The 19,798-nt window shown below is 42.7% G+C and overlaps 2 protein-coding genes across 2 annotated transcripts in view; one reads left to right on the top strand and one right to left on the bottom strand.

Moving 5' to 3' along the window:
* Positions 1-6,320, bottom strand: part of WNT10B (Wnt family member 10B) — a 33,563-nt gene extending 27,243 nt beyond the window's left edge. The window contains exon 1 of the mRNA XM_033938465.1: positions 6,186-6,320. The gene's annotated coding sequence lies outside the window, so the exon portion shown is untranslated. The remainder of the gene's footprint in view (positions 1-6,185) is intronic.
* A 6,798-nt stretch (positions 6,321-13,118) lies between these two features.
* WNT1 (Wnt family member 1) overlaps positions 13,119-19,798 on the top strand; it is a 40,336-nt gene continuing 33,656 nt past the window's right edge. Inside the window, exon 1 of the mRNA XM_033937623.1 lies at positions 13,119-13,216. Within this exon, the coding sequence (XP_033793514.1) occupies positions 13,119-13,216 (98 nt within the window). The remainder of the gene's footprint in view (positions 13,217-19,798) is intronic.

The raw sequence follows: 19,798 nt of genomic DNA, 5'->3' as shown, positions 1-19,798 counted from the left end.
AATAGATTTCATTTCAATTAGAATTAAAAATATCATATTTACATAAATATTTCTAGCATTCCTTCAAAATAAATTTTCATATAATCCCAATCAACCCCCCCCACTACCCTTCCCCTCCCCTCCCCTCCCCTCATTCCCCCCTTTTCCTTTCCCCTTTTCAATGTATAACATTTTATTAAAGGAATTATACAAATATACAAGTTACAAAAATATGATACATATTAACTCATAACAATTAAATTCATAAAAATATATAAAAATAAACTTTAATGCTAAATAAAACACTCCTTTTTTATGCAAAAAGTAATGGCCACTCATTAGAATTATGAAATACAATCCCCTTGGGCAAATTAACACAGATCTACTCAGTGGCATAGCAAGGATGAAAGGTGCCTCTCCCCCACACCCACCCATCTGCTCCTTCCCCGCACCCCTCCTGCCATGCGCATCCCCTTCCCTTCCCCCATCCCTCTTTAACATTCCCGGCGCGAGCAGCAACCCTAACCCACTGCTCGTGCCAGCGTCGGCTCTTCCTCTGATGTCACTTCCTAGGCGCGGGTCCAGGAAGTGATGTCAGAGGACGAGCCGACGCTGGTGCGAGCAATGGGTTGGGGTTGCTGCTCATGCCGTGACAGTTAATGGGGTACGAGGAAAGGGAAGGGGCGTGTGCAAGTGGTAGTGGGGGAGAAAGGAGCAGGTGAATAGAGAGGAGGATGGGTGCCTGCACCCTCACAAAGACAGTGCCTGCGGCGAACCGCCCCTCCCCCTCTTACTATGGCACTGGATCTATTGCTACTGTGTAGAAAAACAACTGCTTTTACATACAAGCAGCAGCGAGACCTACCGCAACCACCAAGAGCCCACAGACCTGATCCTGCCAGGAGCGTGAACTCCTCCCCCTGCAGTCCATTGGAGAGATCAATCTGCCTGCTTTTAAATATCAGCAGCAGTGGAGATCAACTGCTTTTACACCTAAGCAGCAACGAGACCAGCCACAACCACCGAGAGCACACAGACCCGATCCTACCAAGAGTGTGAACTCTTCCCCCCATGCAATCCGCTAAGAAGATCGACTGTCGGCTCCGGGCGGCTTTCCCGCAGAGGAGAGAATCCTGCATTCACCGTGGGCCTCATCTGGGGCAGCCTCCTTGGAGTGGCTGGGGCACGGGCAGTGTGTCTGGGAGGGAATGCATGGATGGGAGAACATCGCAGGGGAGGAGACATAGGCATCCTGGGACTGTCTGCCAAGTCTCTTCCCTGAAGAAGCCCTTTCTGGAAACGTCAATCGCTCCTCCTAAACTTACTTGCTCCACTTCATCACTGACGCTGAAACCGTGGATTGAAGACAAAGTTTTATTTTATTTTTCTTTCCAGCTTATGATTTATCTTTAATCTTATCTATTGTTTTGCCTTTTGTCTTTGTTTTGTTCTATTTCTATCATTTAAATTTCTCCAGAATTCTACTGTTCAACAGCTCCTTTCTCTCCTCTCTTCTACCTTCCAAAGTATTTAGATCAATGCTGTCTTGTTAAAATGTTTATTTTATTTTTATTTTTCCTCTAACTCTACTTTTCACTTCTCTATTACCCTCCAGGTACTTTAGTTAGATTGTGAGCCTTCGGGACAGTAAGGGAATTTTTCAAGTACCTTTCTTATTTCTAATCTTAATGTATATTTTCTGTAAACCGCTTAGAACCTAACGGATGTAGCGGTATATAAGAAATAAATTACATTACATTACATTACATTTTCTACTACCATTACTACTACAGTATAATCTCATTATAACGGACTTGCTTATAACAGAACCTTGCCTATAGCGGGCGAGGTCCGCTGGTCCCGGCCGAGCGCCTTTATAAACATGCAGAAAATCATCGCATATAGCAGGCTCGCATATAATGGACTTTTGGATATAATGGACAACTAATTTGGTCCCTAGAGCCGCTTTTAGCTGTAGTTTTCTTCGGCTATAACGGACATGCAGGCTCCGCCTACAAGGCGCGTGGCGTGCCGGTGATATAGTATCAAAATGCAGCCCAGAAGAAAATGACAGAGTATTTTTCTTTCCAGTACAGTATGACATAATGCTTTAGAACATCTTTTAGTGTTCTGGTTTTGCAATCATTTCGTGCCATACCAATGTTTTGCTGGGTTTTGTTCTTGATGTACTTGTGCAGTGACTGTTGTTCATTGATTGAACGTTGTTTCAAGTTGACCTAAATAAAGTTTTTAAAAAATGCAACGCTGGATATAATGGGCTCTAGATATAACGGACCGTTTTTCCAGGTCCCTTAAAGTCCGTTATAATGAGATTATACTATACTGCTACTACATCTACTTTCTCGTTATCTACGAGAAAAATCAACAGTACTGGGCTGTATAGTAAATATAAATGTTAATTTTTATCTGACCCTCATTGGCCCCCTGAAACCCAGGTTAAGAACCCTGGCACTAAATGGAGAAATCAGTGGGGGGAGGGGAGCTTTAAAAAAAATTCTTTTTATTAGAATTGATCTTTATGATTTGGCATTACAGAGCATACAACCACTACCACTACTGCTGTGGTTTATTATTTCTATAGCACAGAAAGGTGTACACGGTATACAGGCATTTTCACCACATGGTTGTTAATAGATGCATATACAGGTTCAATTACGAGGGGGGAGGGGGGATAATTTTATTTGATTATATAATAGGAAGGGTTGGGGAGGGTGGGGATTAATAGCATATTATGTGTACTCTTGATGACTATTAAGTGATATATTTATGATCTATTTGTTATATTATATGATGCACTTATTGTACATTTAAAAATGAATAAAGAATTTAAAAAAAAAATAGATGTATATACTGTATACTGAAAAAACCTGCCTTTCCTTTCCTAGTTATCAGTAAAATTGCTGAACCATGGAACAATGTTATTGATGTGAGAATCCAACCTCACAAGGTGGCTGTGGAATTAGAAAAGGTACAGAGAAGGGTGATGAAAATGATAAAAGGGATGGAACATAAGAATAGCCATAATGGGTCAGACAATGGTCTATCTACCCAGTATTCTGTTTCCACAGTGGCCAGTCCAAGTCACAAGTACCTGGCAAAAACCTTTGAGGAAAGGCTATATGGGCTGGGGCTGTTCAGCTTGGAGAAGAGATGGCTCAAGGGAGACATGCTAGAGATTTATAAACTACAGAATGGAGTGGAAAGGGTAGATGCGAGTCGCTTGTTTACTCTTTCCAAAAATACTAGGACCAGGGGGCATGCAATGAAGCTACTAAATAGTAGATTTAAAACAAACCAGAGAAAATATTTCTTCAATCTGGAATTTATTGCCAGAGAATGTGGTGAAAGCAGTTAGCTTAGCATGGTTTTTAAAAAAAAAAAAAAAAAAGGGGGGGGGGTTTGGATAATTTCCTAAGTCCATAGGCCATTAATGAGATGGCTTGGGGAAATCCACTGCTTATTCCTAGGATAAGCAGTATAAAATCTGTTTACTCCATGAAATCTTGCCAGGTACTTGTGACCTGGATTGGCCACTATTGGAAACAGGATACCGGGCTTGATGGACCTTTGGTCTGACCCAGTATGGCAACTCTTATGTTCTGAAAACAATTCCTAATCTATATGCACTAATATTTCATGGACTTCTAGTTCTGTAAATCCTGAAGTCTTCTCTGATGGAACATATAATCAGTTCTTTCTCCTTTGGTATATCTATTACTTGGCAGTCTGAACACCAAGAGGAATTTTGATATATCAACAGCAGTAGTGAAGAAGGGGATAATAACACAGTGGGAAGGGGATAGAGACTCTTGAAGGAAGGAGGGAGCAGAGTAGGATGGAGGGATAAGGTAGAAGTAGAGGGAAAGGTGATATATGTATTTGATATGTAACATATGGGAAACTTTGGAGGATGCCTTTGACTTGCCATAGCCACAACTGCCTTTACATCCGGACTGTGCATTGAACCTAATGTCTACACAGCTGTCTCTGTATGATTTCTCACAGTAGCATTTGAAATATCAGAGATCAGCAGTTCTTCTGAACTTGAGACCTTCCTGCACCGTGCGACTTACAATTTCTAATCATGGAAAGCGATCCCCAGCCCATCCATCTGAAGATGGGTAATGCTATCACAACTACATCACCGAGCACAGATATCAGTGTCACCTGAACCACACTGGCATCATCCTTCCAGCCACTTCTAAGCACAGACAACAACACCCAACACCATTACATGCATCCCATCAGCTATGTACAACATTCCAGCCTCATTGGTTGAGTCTAGGAGCCGCCGTCCCAGTCATACCACATAAGCAATAAACTGTTGAGAGATTTACCTAACACATATGAACTATTCCTGACTAGGCAACCAGTGCTAGCAATCAAACCCTCACTGTGCAAGGGGAAAAAAACCAACCCAGCACATACTTAGATCATGTGGCATGCATGTGGTGTGCAATCACATACACTGACTGGGGTACACACCTTCCCTAAGAACAGTCAGACACAGGCACACGCCGCCTTTTTTCCCTACAGCACCCAAATTCCAAACAACTCCTGGCCTGTTGTGTTTCTGCCTCAACTCGCTGGGATAAAGTGTCTGTGAATTTCCCCCTTGGCTTTTCATTTGCTGGGTGTTAACCGAGATTAGCTGCTTCAGAAATGAAAAGCTACTGTAAAGCGAGGGAGAAAAACTTTCTTCTGGGATCCTGCCAGCCAGCTGAGGTTTGAGGAGCGCCATTTGCTTCAAAGATCCCCACTGTTGGGAGGCTTGAAAGAGGAATTCAGGCAGGGAGAAAGGAGCCTCTATCTCAACCAGCAGGAGGTGCTGGACAGAATGGGACAGAAAGGGATACGTGTGTGTTGGGGGGAGAGAGATCTCTTCTGCTGGGTGTAGGTAACACATTAGATGGGAAGATATAGCCAGGGAAGGGGGATACATAGGACTGAACTACACACAAGACAGCTCACAGCAAATAGAGATAAAATGGTAAAATAAACAAAGGAATCTGGAAAACTATATTATAAAAATCTTATATTACACAAATGCAAAGAAGACTCATTTCCTGAAATAAGTGCTAAATTAAGCACATCAAAAAGAGAAATATTAAGACAATCTTTCAAGCACCCAAGAAAACAATAAGGAGACCCCCCAGTAAATGGGGGAGTAATGATCAACAAATCAAGAAAGGGGAATAAGTAAAAAAGGCAATATCAGCCAAGTATAAGGAAAAAAAAGTCAGAAGTATCTCAGTGGGTTAAATCTAAACTAAACTAAAACTTAGCTTTATATACCGGGTCTTCTGCCAGAAAGGAGCTCGACTCAGTTAACAGTAACTAACAAAATACTTTAAAAAAGTAACAATCACAACCCACAAACCAACGATACTTACCTGTAGCCGGCGTTCTCCGAGGACAGCATGCATGTATTCTCAAAGGTGGGTGACATCACCCACAGAGCCCCGGCACAGACACCATCAAGTGCGCTTTAAATTTAAGGCAATGCCCTTACCGCATGTAGTTCAGGAATAAAACTCAGAACAGAACTGGAAAGGAGTTAGGGGGGATGGTCCTCGTGTACTGCCTTTTTGTGGTTCCACATTCAGTGCTTTTTATGTATATACAAGCATTTATTTTGAACCTGGGGCAATGAAGGATTAAATGATTTGTTTCAAGGTCACAAGGAGCTGCGCTGCGATTGATCCCACAACCTCAGGGTGTTGAGGCAGCAGCTGTATTGCCAGACCACTCCTCACCTCCGCATCTGGTAATGGGTTGTAGCATTCTCTTTTTTTAAAATTCAGTTTGCGTTTTTATTGACATTTGCATCCAGTATGCAATGTACATGTCATTCAACACGACCAAATAAAATTACTGATACATGTGAAAAAATGTGCATCAACTCTTCCTTTACAAATCCCCGCTCCCTTTACACTCCCTCAAATCCACCCCCACCCCCCCCCCCTCCTTCTAAAAAGCTCTCCTGCATACAAGGTCATCTTATCAACACCTGGTGATCCATTTTAGAGCCACAAGGCTTGTTTGTAGCATTTTAATATCCGAACACTTGCATACAGACAGGAGCATGAAAGTAATCACACTCATTCACTGGAAAATATTTATTAGGAAAAGACTGGGACCGCAGAGCCTAAAAGAACTGTAGAGAATGCGGAGGTTTCACTCACCTGGGACCTTCCATCTGATAACAAGCTCCACGCAATAACTTGTGGAACTGGGACTTCCAATCCTGGGCATCCATAAACCCCCCCCCCACCCAATATATTTTCCCACAGCTTAATCCACATTAGACAACATACCAATAATAATGCCAACAACCAAGTGGAAGTAAACCAGGCCACAGCGTCATATATTGTTAATATAATCATTAATTATTACAGCAATCAAGTTCCACACCCAAGCTATAAGTTTACAAGAATATTACTTAAAGCCATGACAGCTGAGTAGCAGACATCATCAAATTAACTGCCTTGCTGGTAAGCTCCATTTCACACACTGCCATAATTAGTTCAATGTATAATGCTTAGGATAAAAAGCAGTATACACAAAATATTATTATTAGGTTTTTTTATATACCGCCTATCAAGGTTATCTAAGCGGTTTAACAATCAGGTACTCAAGCATTTTCCCTATCTGTCCCGGTGGGCTCACAATCTATCTAACGTACCTGGGGCTATGGAGAACTAAGTGACTTGCCCAGGGTCACAAGGAGCAGCGTGGGGTTTGAACCCACAACCCCAGAATGCTGAGGCTGTAGATCCAACCGCTGCGCCACACACTCCTTGAAATACAATACCAGTATACAAAAAAAATAAAAAAAATTAGCTAAGGCTTAAGGAGCAGGCATGTTCCCCATGCCCAGTTCACCAGGTCTCATGACCCCAACTAGAAACCTGATCTTTCATTCATAATTTCTGTTCAGTGCTGATCCCCCCATAAGCCAAAATTACAGTAGCTCAGGAATCCACCAAAGAGGGGGAACAGTGGCTAATTTCACTGGCCCCTCCCCCAATACAAATGAAGCTGTGACCTAAAAAAAACACAGGCATTAACAAAATGTTCCATGAATTCCTGAAAACCATTGAGAAAAATATCCATTCCATCCAGTCACTCAGCAGCTGAAAGCCATTCCAAGCCATGAGCCAAAAGCCTATCTTGCCTATTAACCTTCACTGGACCGTGCACCCATGTTTTCTCCCCCCAATTGTTGAGATCTGGGAATGACATCTGACTAAACAACCCATGTAGTTTAATACCAACTGATAATAAGTCTCACGTCATCGTTTACTGTGTCAATGAGGCGTTTTCTGTTGCTATATCCAAGGTCGATAATCGGCAATCTTGAGTGGCAGGGCCTGAATTGCAAATTGTACAAGAGTGGCAACAGATGACACCAATGCATGTCACACACTCCCAGCCATGAAATCTGAACTTACAGATGTCCCTTGGCCAAGTAGAGTCTGATACATTGCCCTGTGTCCAACTCAATGGATACACAAATGGCCAACAATCCAAACTGAGTGTATCCAACCAGTTATGTCTCCAACAATTGAACATGGCAAGGTGGAGGGGGATCAGCAGCCACACCAAATCAAAGGGTCATGTAACCGACCTCAAGGCCTTGATAAGACATTAAATAAGGAAAATAGGCAATAGTCTTGCAGGAGTAATGAAATATAGCCCCCAATTGAAGGAGTCAGGTCCTCTCCCCACAGGTAAAGGGATTGGGACTTGTATACTGCCTTTTTGTAGTTTTATAAAGCAGTCTACATACAGGTACTTCAAGCATTTTCCCCATTTGTCCAAGTGGGCGCACAATCTATCTAATGTACCTGGGGCAGTGGAGAATTAAGTGACTTGCCCAGGGTCACAGGGAGCAGTGTGGAGTTGAACTCACAACCTCAAGGTGCTGAGGCTGTAGCTACTACGCCATACTCTCCTCCTATTTTTTTTTTTTTTTTTTAATGAATATAACCCTTAAAAGCCCTCGAAGACCAACAGCAAATAATTACTTCCTCACCCATGCCAGCTGCAACAGCACTAGTCGCTGTACCTATGAATGGGTATCAAAACCAGACATATCCACCCCCAGAAACTTCAATACTTTCTTTAAAACAGCTGCATACTGGTACCTGGTTAACACCTTTCTGTCTGCGTGGACCAACAAGGTTTGCCCTACCACCAGGCAAATCTTCAGACAGTCTACTATATGCAATATGAAACAAGCCTCCATCCCAACCACTCGCTTCATTGCAATAATTTGACCTCCTTCCTGCATGGTGCGTTTTTCATCGAACAGTTTATTTATGTAAAGTGTCATCCTGTAACATTACGTGTTCAAGTTGTAACCTGCTGTCCCCTTAGATGTCTCCTACGGTGGCCACTAATTCGCCCATTCAAAGCGCTCCAATATAAGCCAGTGAAAAGGCAGCCTTGAACAAAAGGGCCTCAAGCCCGTTGTATACTATGGAAGACAAAACCCGAAGTAATGGTATTAAAACGTCATGAGTAATCGGGATCCTAGAATCAGGGCAATACAGCATCGCGTGTTCCCACCCAGTGAACATTCTATGCACCAGGATCGCTGAAGCTGGACTTCCCCAATCAAAGGCTTTACTAAAAAAGGCAAAACCAGCCATTTGATGAACCACCATCCCCTTAGAATATCCTAACCCTTTGGCATACAGAACATACTCTGCCATTCTATTATCTGGTACCGAACCCAGCTTCCATCCACCCTGCTGAAGGATCAAAGCCATCTTTGTACAACCAACTTCATAGACTGACCAAACTGAAGGTGCCACAGACCTCTTCAACAACCACCAGAATGAATCTGGCCCAGCTTCCACAGAAGTACAGGCACCGTCGCTCCCTCCACATCTGTGGTAGGTGCATACGCGTGCCAGATCTTCTTTCTTCAATATCAAAATACTTCTTTCAACCAAAAATTAGTAAAAATAAATAAATAAATGAATGAATAAATTATCTTTAACAACATGACCACATTTCGTATCCTGCTTTAAGGAACTCGAAAGATTATACGTTGTTTCTTCAGCCTTCACATGCTGAGAAAAGTGAGATCCTGTTTCCATCAAAAACACTTTGCCGTCCTTGTTCAATCCACCATCCTTTCCAGACTGGACTACTGCAACTCTATCTACCTTAGCCTAACAAAGAAAAACCTTCAAAGACTCCAGCGGATTCAGAATACCGCTGCTAAGCTTATCTTCGCAAAAAACAAATTCGACCACGTCTCACCGCTTTTATCCAAGCTCCACTGGCTTCCCATTATCTCCAGAGTCCACTTCAAATGTGCCTGCCTCACTTTCAAGATCCTACACGGTATCCTCCCTCCCTTCATTCCTCTTTCTTGGAACTCCTCTAACCCCAATTCTGCCAGATCCACCCAAAAACTGAAACTTTCCTTTCCCTCTCTAAAAGGCGTTTCATTTGTAGGAAAACTAGGTTCTTCCCTCCCTTTCGGAATCACTCAGCTCTGGAACAACCTTACCTCCCCTCTTAGGAATCTAAGCTCCCTCCAACTCTTCCGTAAACATCTGAAAACCTGGTTATTCTCAAAAATGTAACTCCTCCTCCCTCTCTGGTTATTCTAGTCCTCTAAATTTTCTCTTCATTTTGCCTCTTCCCTCCACTGGAGTTCCTTTCTACCCTAACTCTTGTTAACCATGTCGAGCTTTACGAATGTAGAGATGATGCGGTATACAAACCTAAGGTTTAGTTTAGATTAGATTAGATTAGACCTGTGCCCTGCAGAGGTCTCTGTAAATGAATACAAATAACCGTATCAAAATCTTATGACTTGTAGAACGCCATCTATAAAAAGTGTATTAAATAACTTAAGGGTCCTTTTACTAAGGCGCGCTAGCTGATTTAGTGCGCGCTAAATACACACGCTAAACGCTAATGCGTCCATTATATTCTGTGAATGCGTTAGCATTTAGCGCACACTGAATCGGCTAGCACGCCTTAATAAAAGAGGGGGTTAAGGGAAAATACCTGTCAGTTGTTGTTTTCCTGCCTCAAAATTCTCAAATGTTTTGGGGTTTTTAAAAAAAAATAAATCTTTATTCATTTTCAATATTTTCAATAAGTGCAATACAGTGGCGTAGTAAGGGAGAGGCGGTCTGCCCCGGGTGCTGTCTTGGCGAGGGCACCCATCGTCCTCTCCGCCCTGCCACTGCTACTCATGTGCACTGCTTCCTTCCCCCCCCCCCCACTGTAACGTTCCTGGCACGAGCAGAAACCCCCAACCTGCTGTCGCGCCAGCATCGGCTCTTCCTCTGATGTTACTTTCTGGACCCGCACCTAGGAAGTGACGTCAGAGGAAGAGCCAACGCTGGCGTGAGAGCAGGTTGGGGGTTACTGCTTGCACCAGGAACATTATAGAGGTATGGGGGAAGGGGAGGGGTCATGGAAAGAGCGTGTGGAGGTGGGGGAGGGGCAGAGAAGGCGCCGCTCACCCTCGCAAAGCCACTGGCTCTATTTGAGTCAATGCAACACTATCCCCCTGTTTTACTAAGGTGCGCTAACCGATTAGCATGTGTTAGCATTTAGCGCGTGCTATTCGGTTAGCACACCTTAGTAAAACAGGGCCTATGTTGACAAATCTTACAATGGCCACAAGGGTGACAACCCGTTACACTCTGTGCTTGAGATGTTGCTGCAGACGAGAGGAACTAAGATCTCATGAGATATTGCCTCAAATTAGGTCCCTCAGAGCAGTGGTTCCCAACCCTGTACTGGAGGACCACCAGGCCAATCGGGTTTTCAGGATCGCCCTAATGAATATGCATGGAGCAGATTTGCATATCTGTCACTTCCATTATATGCAAATCTCTCTCATGCATATTCATTAGGGTGATCCTGAAAACCCGATTGGCCTGGTGGTCCTCCAGGACAGGGTTGGGAACCTCTGCCTTAGAGAACGCAAAATGGGGACTCTCCTGAAAAATAGAGTGATAGCGCAAAATACCCCAATGAGATTTAATAATGCATTTGATTCGAAATGCATGATGAAAAGTGGGGCAACATGCATACCAGTGAGCAGGGCAGGATTAACCAATAGGCCAAGTAGGCACGTGCCTAGGGCCCAAAATGGTCATGGGGGCCCGATGAAGGAGGGCATCAACATTGTTTTTTCCAAACGGTGATGGGCCCCTCCAGCATCGATTGGCAACGTGGGCCCCACCCCGATCTTCAACACGGCCCCCCCACCCATCGACGGAAAGTAAGACAAGCAAGTAACCCGGGTAAGAAAGGCAACGGGAACTGTAATTGTGCAAGCGGTGCTGCTTGCCCAAAGCTTCCCTCTGACGCAGCTTCCTGTTTCCACCTGGGCGCATGGTGGGGTAGGGCGGGGCAGGGGGGCCCAGTGTACTTGTGTGCCTAGGGGCCCTCGACAAATTAATCCTGCCCTGCCAGTGAGGTGTCCCTAACTTTACGAGAGGGTTGTAATAATGTTGATCAATGTGCGTGCAAAGCTTTTTTATATGCATAACATAACATAAAAACTCACTTTTACACCGCAAATACTGTTAAGTTCACAGGATGCCCTCTCTGTGACAAAATCTTCCTGGGATGAACACAACCTTGTGTCTCGTGATAAGCTCTCCAACTTGTCCTAAAAATGGGATACAGTGATAGCAAAGATCAACTCCAACTCCAGCTTCCAACTTTTGTTGGAAGGACACTGCCAACAAAAGAGTTAGTGCCAAGTAAGTAATTTGTACAACAAAGAGAGAAACAGAAGATCCCCAGATCCGTAGTTTGCCATTGTAGCTGGTAATATGTAGAAATAAAACAAAAACACAAAGGAAAAAAAATATATTTTTTTTATTGGACTAACTTAATGTAGTTTATGATTAGCTTTCGAAAGTAAACCCTTCTTCCTCAGATCAGAAACACCGCAGCTCAGGGGTGTCAAAGTCCCTCCTGGAGGGCCGCAATCTAGTCGGATTTTCAGGATTTCCCCAAAGAATATGCATGAGATCTATTTGCATGCACTGCTTTCATTGTATGCTAATAGATCTACTGCATATTCATTGGGGAAATCCTGAAAACCCGACTGGATTGCGGCCCTCCGGGAGGGAGTTTGACACCCCTGCTGTAGCTGAAAAGAGTGTTATCTTTTTTCGTTAAGTGCCAATTTGCAGAAATGAAATTCTGTGTTTTTAACGTCGTTTCAGATCATTGATTGAACCATACCCCGTCATTCTCTGCTAGGATGGGCTAGCACCCCATCATAATCTTTTGACAGGTCGTGTCCTTCACAAATTTAAATCCTATCCAAGGACCTAAGAATTGTGCAGGATATCACTCGTATGTGTATATATCTCTTCTGAACTCCAGAAAGAAATCCTCTTTGGCATAAAGACAGCAGGTATTAAACCTAACATCCTCTGTCTTACCATTGAGGCTCATTGCTGTCATATATATGTGTTAAACCAGGGCTGCCCAAGTCCGGTCCTCGAGATCTACTGCCAAGCCAGGTTTTCAGGATATCCACAGTGAACATGCATAAGAGAGATTTGCCTGCACTGCCTTCTTGGGATGCTCACCTTTCTGATTGGGACAATTCCACTCTGGTTCTGTGCTCTCTCTCTCTCTAACATACATAATATACAGTTAACAGGTTACAATTTGCCATAGTTAAAATGCAAGATTTTTCAATACAAGTTTTTATCCTAATGTGACACATTATACATTTCTTTGTAATCCATCGGTCATGGGCAGGGGAGTTAGGTGAAAAGGTATGTTTGTATTGCTTTCCTAAAGTTGAGGAGTCCTTCAGGGGATCTGATCTGTGGGGGCAGTCGATTCCAGTGGCTCGGTATGAAGTGAGAGTAGGAATGTCATTTGGTGGTTTGCAGTTGAAGGACACAACCAGGGGGCGTTTTGAGGCATATTTTATCCTGGGTGCGGACGGACCTATTTGGCACGTATGGAGGAAACTTGGTTGTCATGTAGTCTAGTGCCATATGCAAGGATTTGAATGCTAGCATCATGCCCTTGAAGACACAATGTTTGCCTATGGGTAGCCAGTGAGCTGATGATAGAGCCTGGGAGACAGGGTCGTAGGCATGGAGATTTTTTTAGATTGCTGCATTGTGTACTCACTGGAGACGCTGCAGGTTCTTCGCTATGAGTCCAATGAAAAGCATGTTACAGTAGTCAATGTGTGAGAGGACGAAGGCATAGAGTAGTTGGGTGAAGTCAGTCTCAGAAAAGTAGTTCCTTATTTTTCAGAATTGTCGCAGGAAGATACCCCCTGAGTGATATGGTTGGAAAGCAATAGGTTAGAACAGCATCTCTCAAACTTTTTCGAGCTGGGGCACACTAGAGGTAGTGGCCACGGCTTGAGGCACCCAGAAGTGAGCAGACGTCACGGTGATGACATCACACATAAGCATGACATCATCACGTTGACGTCCGCGCATTTGCAGAGGCCCTCCAGATGGGCCCTGAGATGCCAGTAGGGGGTGCTAGCAGTGAAGAGGGCCAGAGAGAAGGAGAGGCACTGGCGCCAGCTGATTGCCTACAGTAGTGTTTCTTAACTACTTCAAGCTAAGTACCCCTAAGTCTAACAAATATCAACTGCAGACCTCCCTAGGCCCATCCAAGCTCTGCTCCAGATACCATCCCCTTTACTAATTTTAATGCAATTTTTTCCATTCATTTTCCATATATACACAATAAACACAGCAGATATATATTCTCAAAACTGACACATTTCAATCACTATATTGAAAATAAAATCATTTTACCTACCGACGATCCTCTGCAGGCTGCTGTAATTAGCTTTCAAGGTGAGACCAGGAGGCCAGGGGGGAAGCCGGAGGACACTAGAGAGAAGGGGGAAACATGCAGGCCTTTGGCAAATCGGGCAGCGCTGGCACTGTATCGTGTAGGGAAGTCAGCTGGCAGGCGCCTCTCTTCCTCCTCAGTGTGCCGCAGCACACTTGGAATTTCAGGAGGCACACAGTTTGAGATACACTGGGTTAGAGTCAAGGAGTATTCCTAGGCTGCATCCTTGGTCCATTGCAGTTATGGTAGTTGAGTTCCAGTGCAGGGATGGACGGATGTAGTTGCAGTGCTCTTTGTGGATCCAAAGAAGTTCTGTGTTGGAGGCATTTAGCTGTAATTTGTTGACGTACATCCAGTTTTTGATTTCTGAGAGGAGTTTCATAATCTGGGAGTTGTGGGTTTCTCCTAGTGGTAGATATAGTTGGACGTCATCTGCGAAGAGATTAGACGACTTAAATTGATCCAAAATACTGCTATCGAAATCATCACCAAATCCAAGAAATTCGATCATGTCACCCCTCTGTTGAAAAAAGCCCATTGGCTTCCCATCCCCCATAGAATAACATAAAATTGCTTTGATAACCTTCAAAACACAAACAACTAAGGCTCCTGCCTTTATTGACAAATTTCTCATCGCCCATGTTCCTTCCAGAGCTCTCAGAGCTACTACACAACACAACACAACACTAGGGAGTCACACTAGACCGACATTTGACACTAGCAGAACACACGAAGTTAGTGGTACAAAAATGCTTTTTTACATTGTGGAAATTAAGAATCATAAAAAAATATTTTGATCCTTTATCGTTCAGACTATTGGTGCAGGCATTAGTTTTATCTATTTTAGACTATTGTAACATCATCTATTTAGGAGCACCCAAAAAAATTCTAAGGAAATTAAGGATAATTCAGAATACAGCTGTTCGATTGATTTTTGGTTTAAAAAAGAATGACCATATTAGTCCATATTATTGTTTACTTCATTGGCTGCCGTTGGAGGCAATTTTCCTGTATCTGCTTTAAGCTGATATCGGGATTGTCTCCAGCTTACCTTTTTCCTCATTTTGTGTTGCATAGACCATTTGCTTATCCAAAAATTAATGGGTGTAGATATAAGACCTTCTTGGACAGGACCCTAGCATTTCAAGCTGGTAGGCAACAATCTTAGTTAGGTAAATGTATTCAGCAAGCTATATTGCTGTTTTCGGAAATTAATGAAGACCACTTTGTTCGATAAGTTTATTACTTAGTGAGTTTTATTATTGAAATTCTATTTTACAAATATTTGTATTTTTTTACTATATTATTGTATTTCGCTGATTGTCCAGCTCTTTTTAGTGTAAACCGCCTAGAACTTTTGGTTATGGCGGTATAAAAGAATAAAGTTATTATTATCCGTTCCCTTGCTAAAGATTCTATTAACACTTGCCGCACGACAATATTCTCAGTAACAGCCCCTCTCATTTGGAATTCTTTCCCTAATCTCATTAGGGAAGAAAAAGACTTAGGGCTCCTTTTACTAAGGTGTGTTAGGGCCTTAACGCACGGAATAGCATGCGCTAAATTGCTGCGCAGGCTAGACCTTGACGCCAGCGTTGAGCACGCGGTTTAGCACGTGGTAATTTCGTGCGTGCGCTAAAAACACTAGCGCACCTTAGTAAAAGGAGCCCTTAGACAAATTCAAATGCTTCCTCTTCAAAGACGCTTTCGAGCTATGACGTTTCCCCTTCTTTTCAATTTAGTAAGCCAGAGCCATGAATAAGAACAACCCTCCCCTTCTTCACTTCCTCTTTTTTTTTTTTTACCTCTTTATGTTTACTTTTCTTGAATTTATTGTAGTTAATAGTAAGTCTGATTGGCCATGTAATTTGTCTTAAATGGTTTTGTTTTTTATGTTCCCATATTTTAAAGTATATCGCCTAGAAACCATGATAAGCGATTAATCAAATTTTTAATAAACTTGAAGGAGTGAATCTGTATTTGGTATTTGTGGGCTATGTCTAGGACAGGTCTAATGTAGATATTGACTAATAGGGAAAATAGTAGAGCCCCCTGCGGAACACTGTATTTGATTGGTTTTGGTTTCAATAGTGCACTGTTGAGTAGTATGCTTTGGGATCTATTATATGGGAAGGACACGAACCTTCGTAATGCAGTGTCTTGTATTCCAATTTCAGAGAGTTGTGCAATGAGGAGGGGACGGTCAATAGTGTCAAACGCTACGCTGAGATCCAGTAACACCAGAAGGATATCATTACCCTTATCCATCAGTTTCCAGCAGTCATCAATGATGTCGAGAGAGACGGCTTAAGTACATGTGGAATTTCCTGAATCCTGACTGGAAGGTGGATAGGGCTCCTTGTTCCTCGATGAAGGAGTGTAATTGGTTTAGCACTGTTTTTCCAGGATCTTGGAGATGAAGGGTAGATTGGAGATAGGTCTAAAGTTGCCGGGCACGTTAGGGTCGAGTGAGGGATTTTTCAACATCAGATCTGATGACTGCTGACTTCCAGTTTCTCCTTAAAGCTGGTTGTCCCCCTCAACACTCCCACACTCCTTCCTTGCTGCCATTGCTCACCCATGCCCTAAAGTACCGCACCCTCCCTTGCTTCCAGTTCTGCTCCATCCCTCACTGCCATCTATTTCCCAGTCTGTCTGTTACTGCACACCCCTTCACTGCCACCTCTATCCATCCTCCGACCATGCCTCTTCCTCACTGCCATCTCTTACCCTCCTCTGGGGTTTTGTTCTCGTTCTCTCTTCCTGCATATCTAGTTCCTTTAAAATGATTTCTCACGATGTTTAACTTAATTTAGTTTCACTCGTGTCCATCTTTGCTTGGCACTGCTCACTCTTCACTCTCTCTTTCTGGTGCATCAATAGATTCTCTAGTCCATCCAAGTTCAAGCAAGAATTGTTGACTGTGTTATACTACTATTCCTGTTCTTTTGTTGTCTTCCAGTATATTGTTCTTTCCGACTGATGGTGGTGGGGTGGGGTTGAATTATCAACAAAATTTGTTCTCTTTGAGCCCTGCTTCTTTGGCTGAATACTCTGTATCTGTCATTTCCTGTTGGCTTAATAAAAATCATTTAAACAAAACATACCGCAAATATAAAACCAAAGGGAAATCTAAGCGGTTTACAATAAAAATTTAAAATAAACAAAGTAAAAATTAAATTGGGTGGGAAACAAAACATGAAATCCAATTGAGAACTTGAGGAAAGAGGGAATCAGCGATTACAATAAAAATAAAAAGTTGGGGAAAGGGATGAACAATATGGTAGGGGAGGAAACAGAGAATTTAGTTCTGCCCACACAAATTTCATAAAGCCAGGAATGCAATTTTTGAGAAAAGTTACTGTCAAAATGAAGTAAATTAAGAGCTGTAGGCCAAGGAGAAGCAGTATGCCCTAAGATACTGTATTTTATAATATATAGACAATATAACTCTTTTTTTGGGGGGAGGGGAGAATAGCTTCTGCTTATTTGCCAGCTTGGGGTGGGTATTGGCAGGGTCTGTCTGTTGTCATCTGTGTGGTACTGTAGTCTAAAAACTATCTCCACAAGTTTGAATAAATAAATAAATACAATTATGAATCAGATAAGTAAAGATAGTAAACTTGTTTAATGGCATATTATAGTGTACATATTGTTTTCTGGATGGCAGCAAGAGGGACTTTATAGTGCAATGATGGTCCCTCATTACAACCAGCACTTTTTGGTTGGTGACTGAGCACTTTATGGCATTTTTACAGTACCCGAAAAACACTCTTGCACTTTATTAGTACATTTTATATTTGTATGTATTTATTTATTCAAACTTGTGGAGATAGTTTTTTGATTATTTATGGTTCAACACAAGTTATTATAGTAGTTGCTCCTTGGTTTTTTTAGTATGGTACTGTAGTCTGCCTGTCCATCTGCCTCTGGTGCTTTTTTGGGTGTGATTCCACCCATCTTTCTGTGCATTAGTTCAGCAACTGCCATTAAAAGCAAAATCAGCTTTAGTTCTCCAAATATGTAGAACTTAGTACGATTTCTTCATTCCCTCAGAATCCATCATTTTTTTGTTGAACAGTGAAACATCTGCTCTGCAGCATAATTAAGCTAGTGATTCAGCCTCTGGTCTCCCCAGGGCGAACTGAGAAATCTTCTAGTAAGGATTATCTTTTTTCTTACAAGCAGTAAAAAATCTTTTTTTAATTTCGTGAGCAACACTTCTCTTCCCCTTGTGCTTGGCCCTTCTTCCTTCTTTTCTCTCCTAAACTCTTTCGTTGCTTTTTTAAAAAATCTGTGTTCCTTTTCTCATTCTTTTTCCTGCTGCCTCCCCTCTAGCCCTTACTTGCTCCACCGTTTCTTTACTCCTCCCATCCTCTTCTCTCCCCACTTTTTCTTTTGGTAACTATTTTTATAGCATGTGGTTAATGTGAACTGGAGACAGGCATGATTACGTTTCTGAGTGTGAAAAGGGCCAAAAGCTGTTCTTGATGTGGGGGGAGAGTGTGGTGCAGTGGTTAAAGCTGCAGCATCAGCACCACAAGGTTGCAGGTTCAAATCCACATTACTCCCTGTGACCTTGGGCAAGTCACTTAATCCCCCCTTGCCCCAGATACATTAGATAGACTGCAAGCACACCAAGACAGACAGGAAAAAAAATTCATGTACACCATTCTGAGCTCCCTTGGGAGAACAGTATAGAAAATTAAATAATATATGTCTCTAAATGGGTTAGTTTTATGCATACATTGATAATATTGAACTTTACTGCTAAGCCAGGGTATAGGTTTATTTATTTTTTTAATAATTTAGATTCTGCATATCCTACAATTCTATGCAGATTACAAATTATTCAAGTACTCGAGTATTTTTCCCTAACTGTCCTGGCAGTCTCCCACTCTATCTAATGTACTTGGGGGGGATGAAGTGACATGCCCAGGGTCACAAGGAGCAGTGCAGGATTCAAACCCACAACCTCAGGGTGCTGAGGCTGTAGCTCTAAGCACTGCACCACACACTCCCCTATGCAGTATGATCTGTGTTTCAAATTTACTGCTAACACTTGTCATGGTTAATACTTGCATTGTACCAAAGAGAGCTTCCTTCTGGAGTTCATAGCATGTAACATGTATAGGCATCTTATCAAGGTGTGCTTGAAAATTGCTTAAAATAATTATTAATCAATAGATGCACCAAGGACGTGTTTTCTTGGAAACACCTGGGGCATTAGGATTGCCAACTGGCTCCAGATTTGTCCAACAGGATTGATCCAGCCCTGGGTTTACACACTGCATGCATGAACTTGTAGTCTTGCTTTTTCCCAGGGAAGCCGGTTTGGAAAATAGAACTACAAGTACCTGCATGCGATGGTAAAACCTGGACTGGATCAAACCTGTTGGGTGAAATTGGCACCAGTTGACAATCCTATGGAGCATTCACCTTTTGGGAGCAGGACATGGTGCTCAATGAGAGGAAATTTACAGCTACACTACACAAAGAGGACTGAATTTCAAACACACTATAGCATACGCATTCGATCACACTTAGGACCCAAGTTCACAGCACTGCCCATCAAAAATTGGAGAAAAAGCCTCAGATGTAGATACAGATACATACTTAGTTGAATAGGCCGAACTCCTTAGGACAGGGGTGTCAAAGTCCCTCCTCGAGGGCCGCAATCCAGTCGGGTTTTCAGGATTTCCACAATGATTATGCATGGGATCTATCTGCATGCACTGCTTTCATTGCATGCTAATAGATCTCATGCATATTCATTGGGGAAATCCTGAAAACCCGACTGGATTGCGGCCCTCGAGGAGGGACTTTGACACCCCTGCCTTAGGAGGTGTGTAAATATAAGGCCTCGTTTACTAAACTGCGCTAGCGGTTTTAGTGCAGAGAGCCGCGCTGCTCCCGACGCTCATAGCGTGGTTTAGTAGAAGAGGGGGATAGTGTA

The sequence above is a fragment of the Geotrypetes seraphini genome, chromosome 3, assembly GCF_902459505.1.
Source record: "Geotrypetes seraphini chromosome 3, aGeoSer1.1, whole genome shotgun sequence".
Lineage (NCBI taxonomy): Eukaryota > Metazoa > Chordata > Amphibia > Gymnophiona > Dermophiidae > Geotrypetes > Geotrypetes seraphini.
This window is presented reverse-complemented; position numbering and strand designations above follow the sequence as displayed.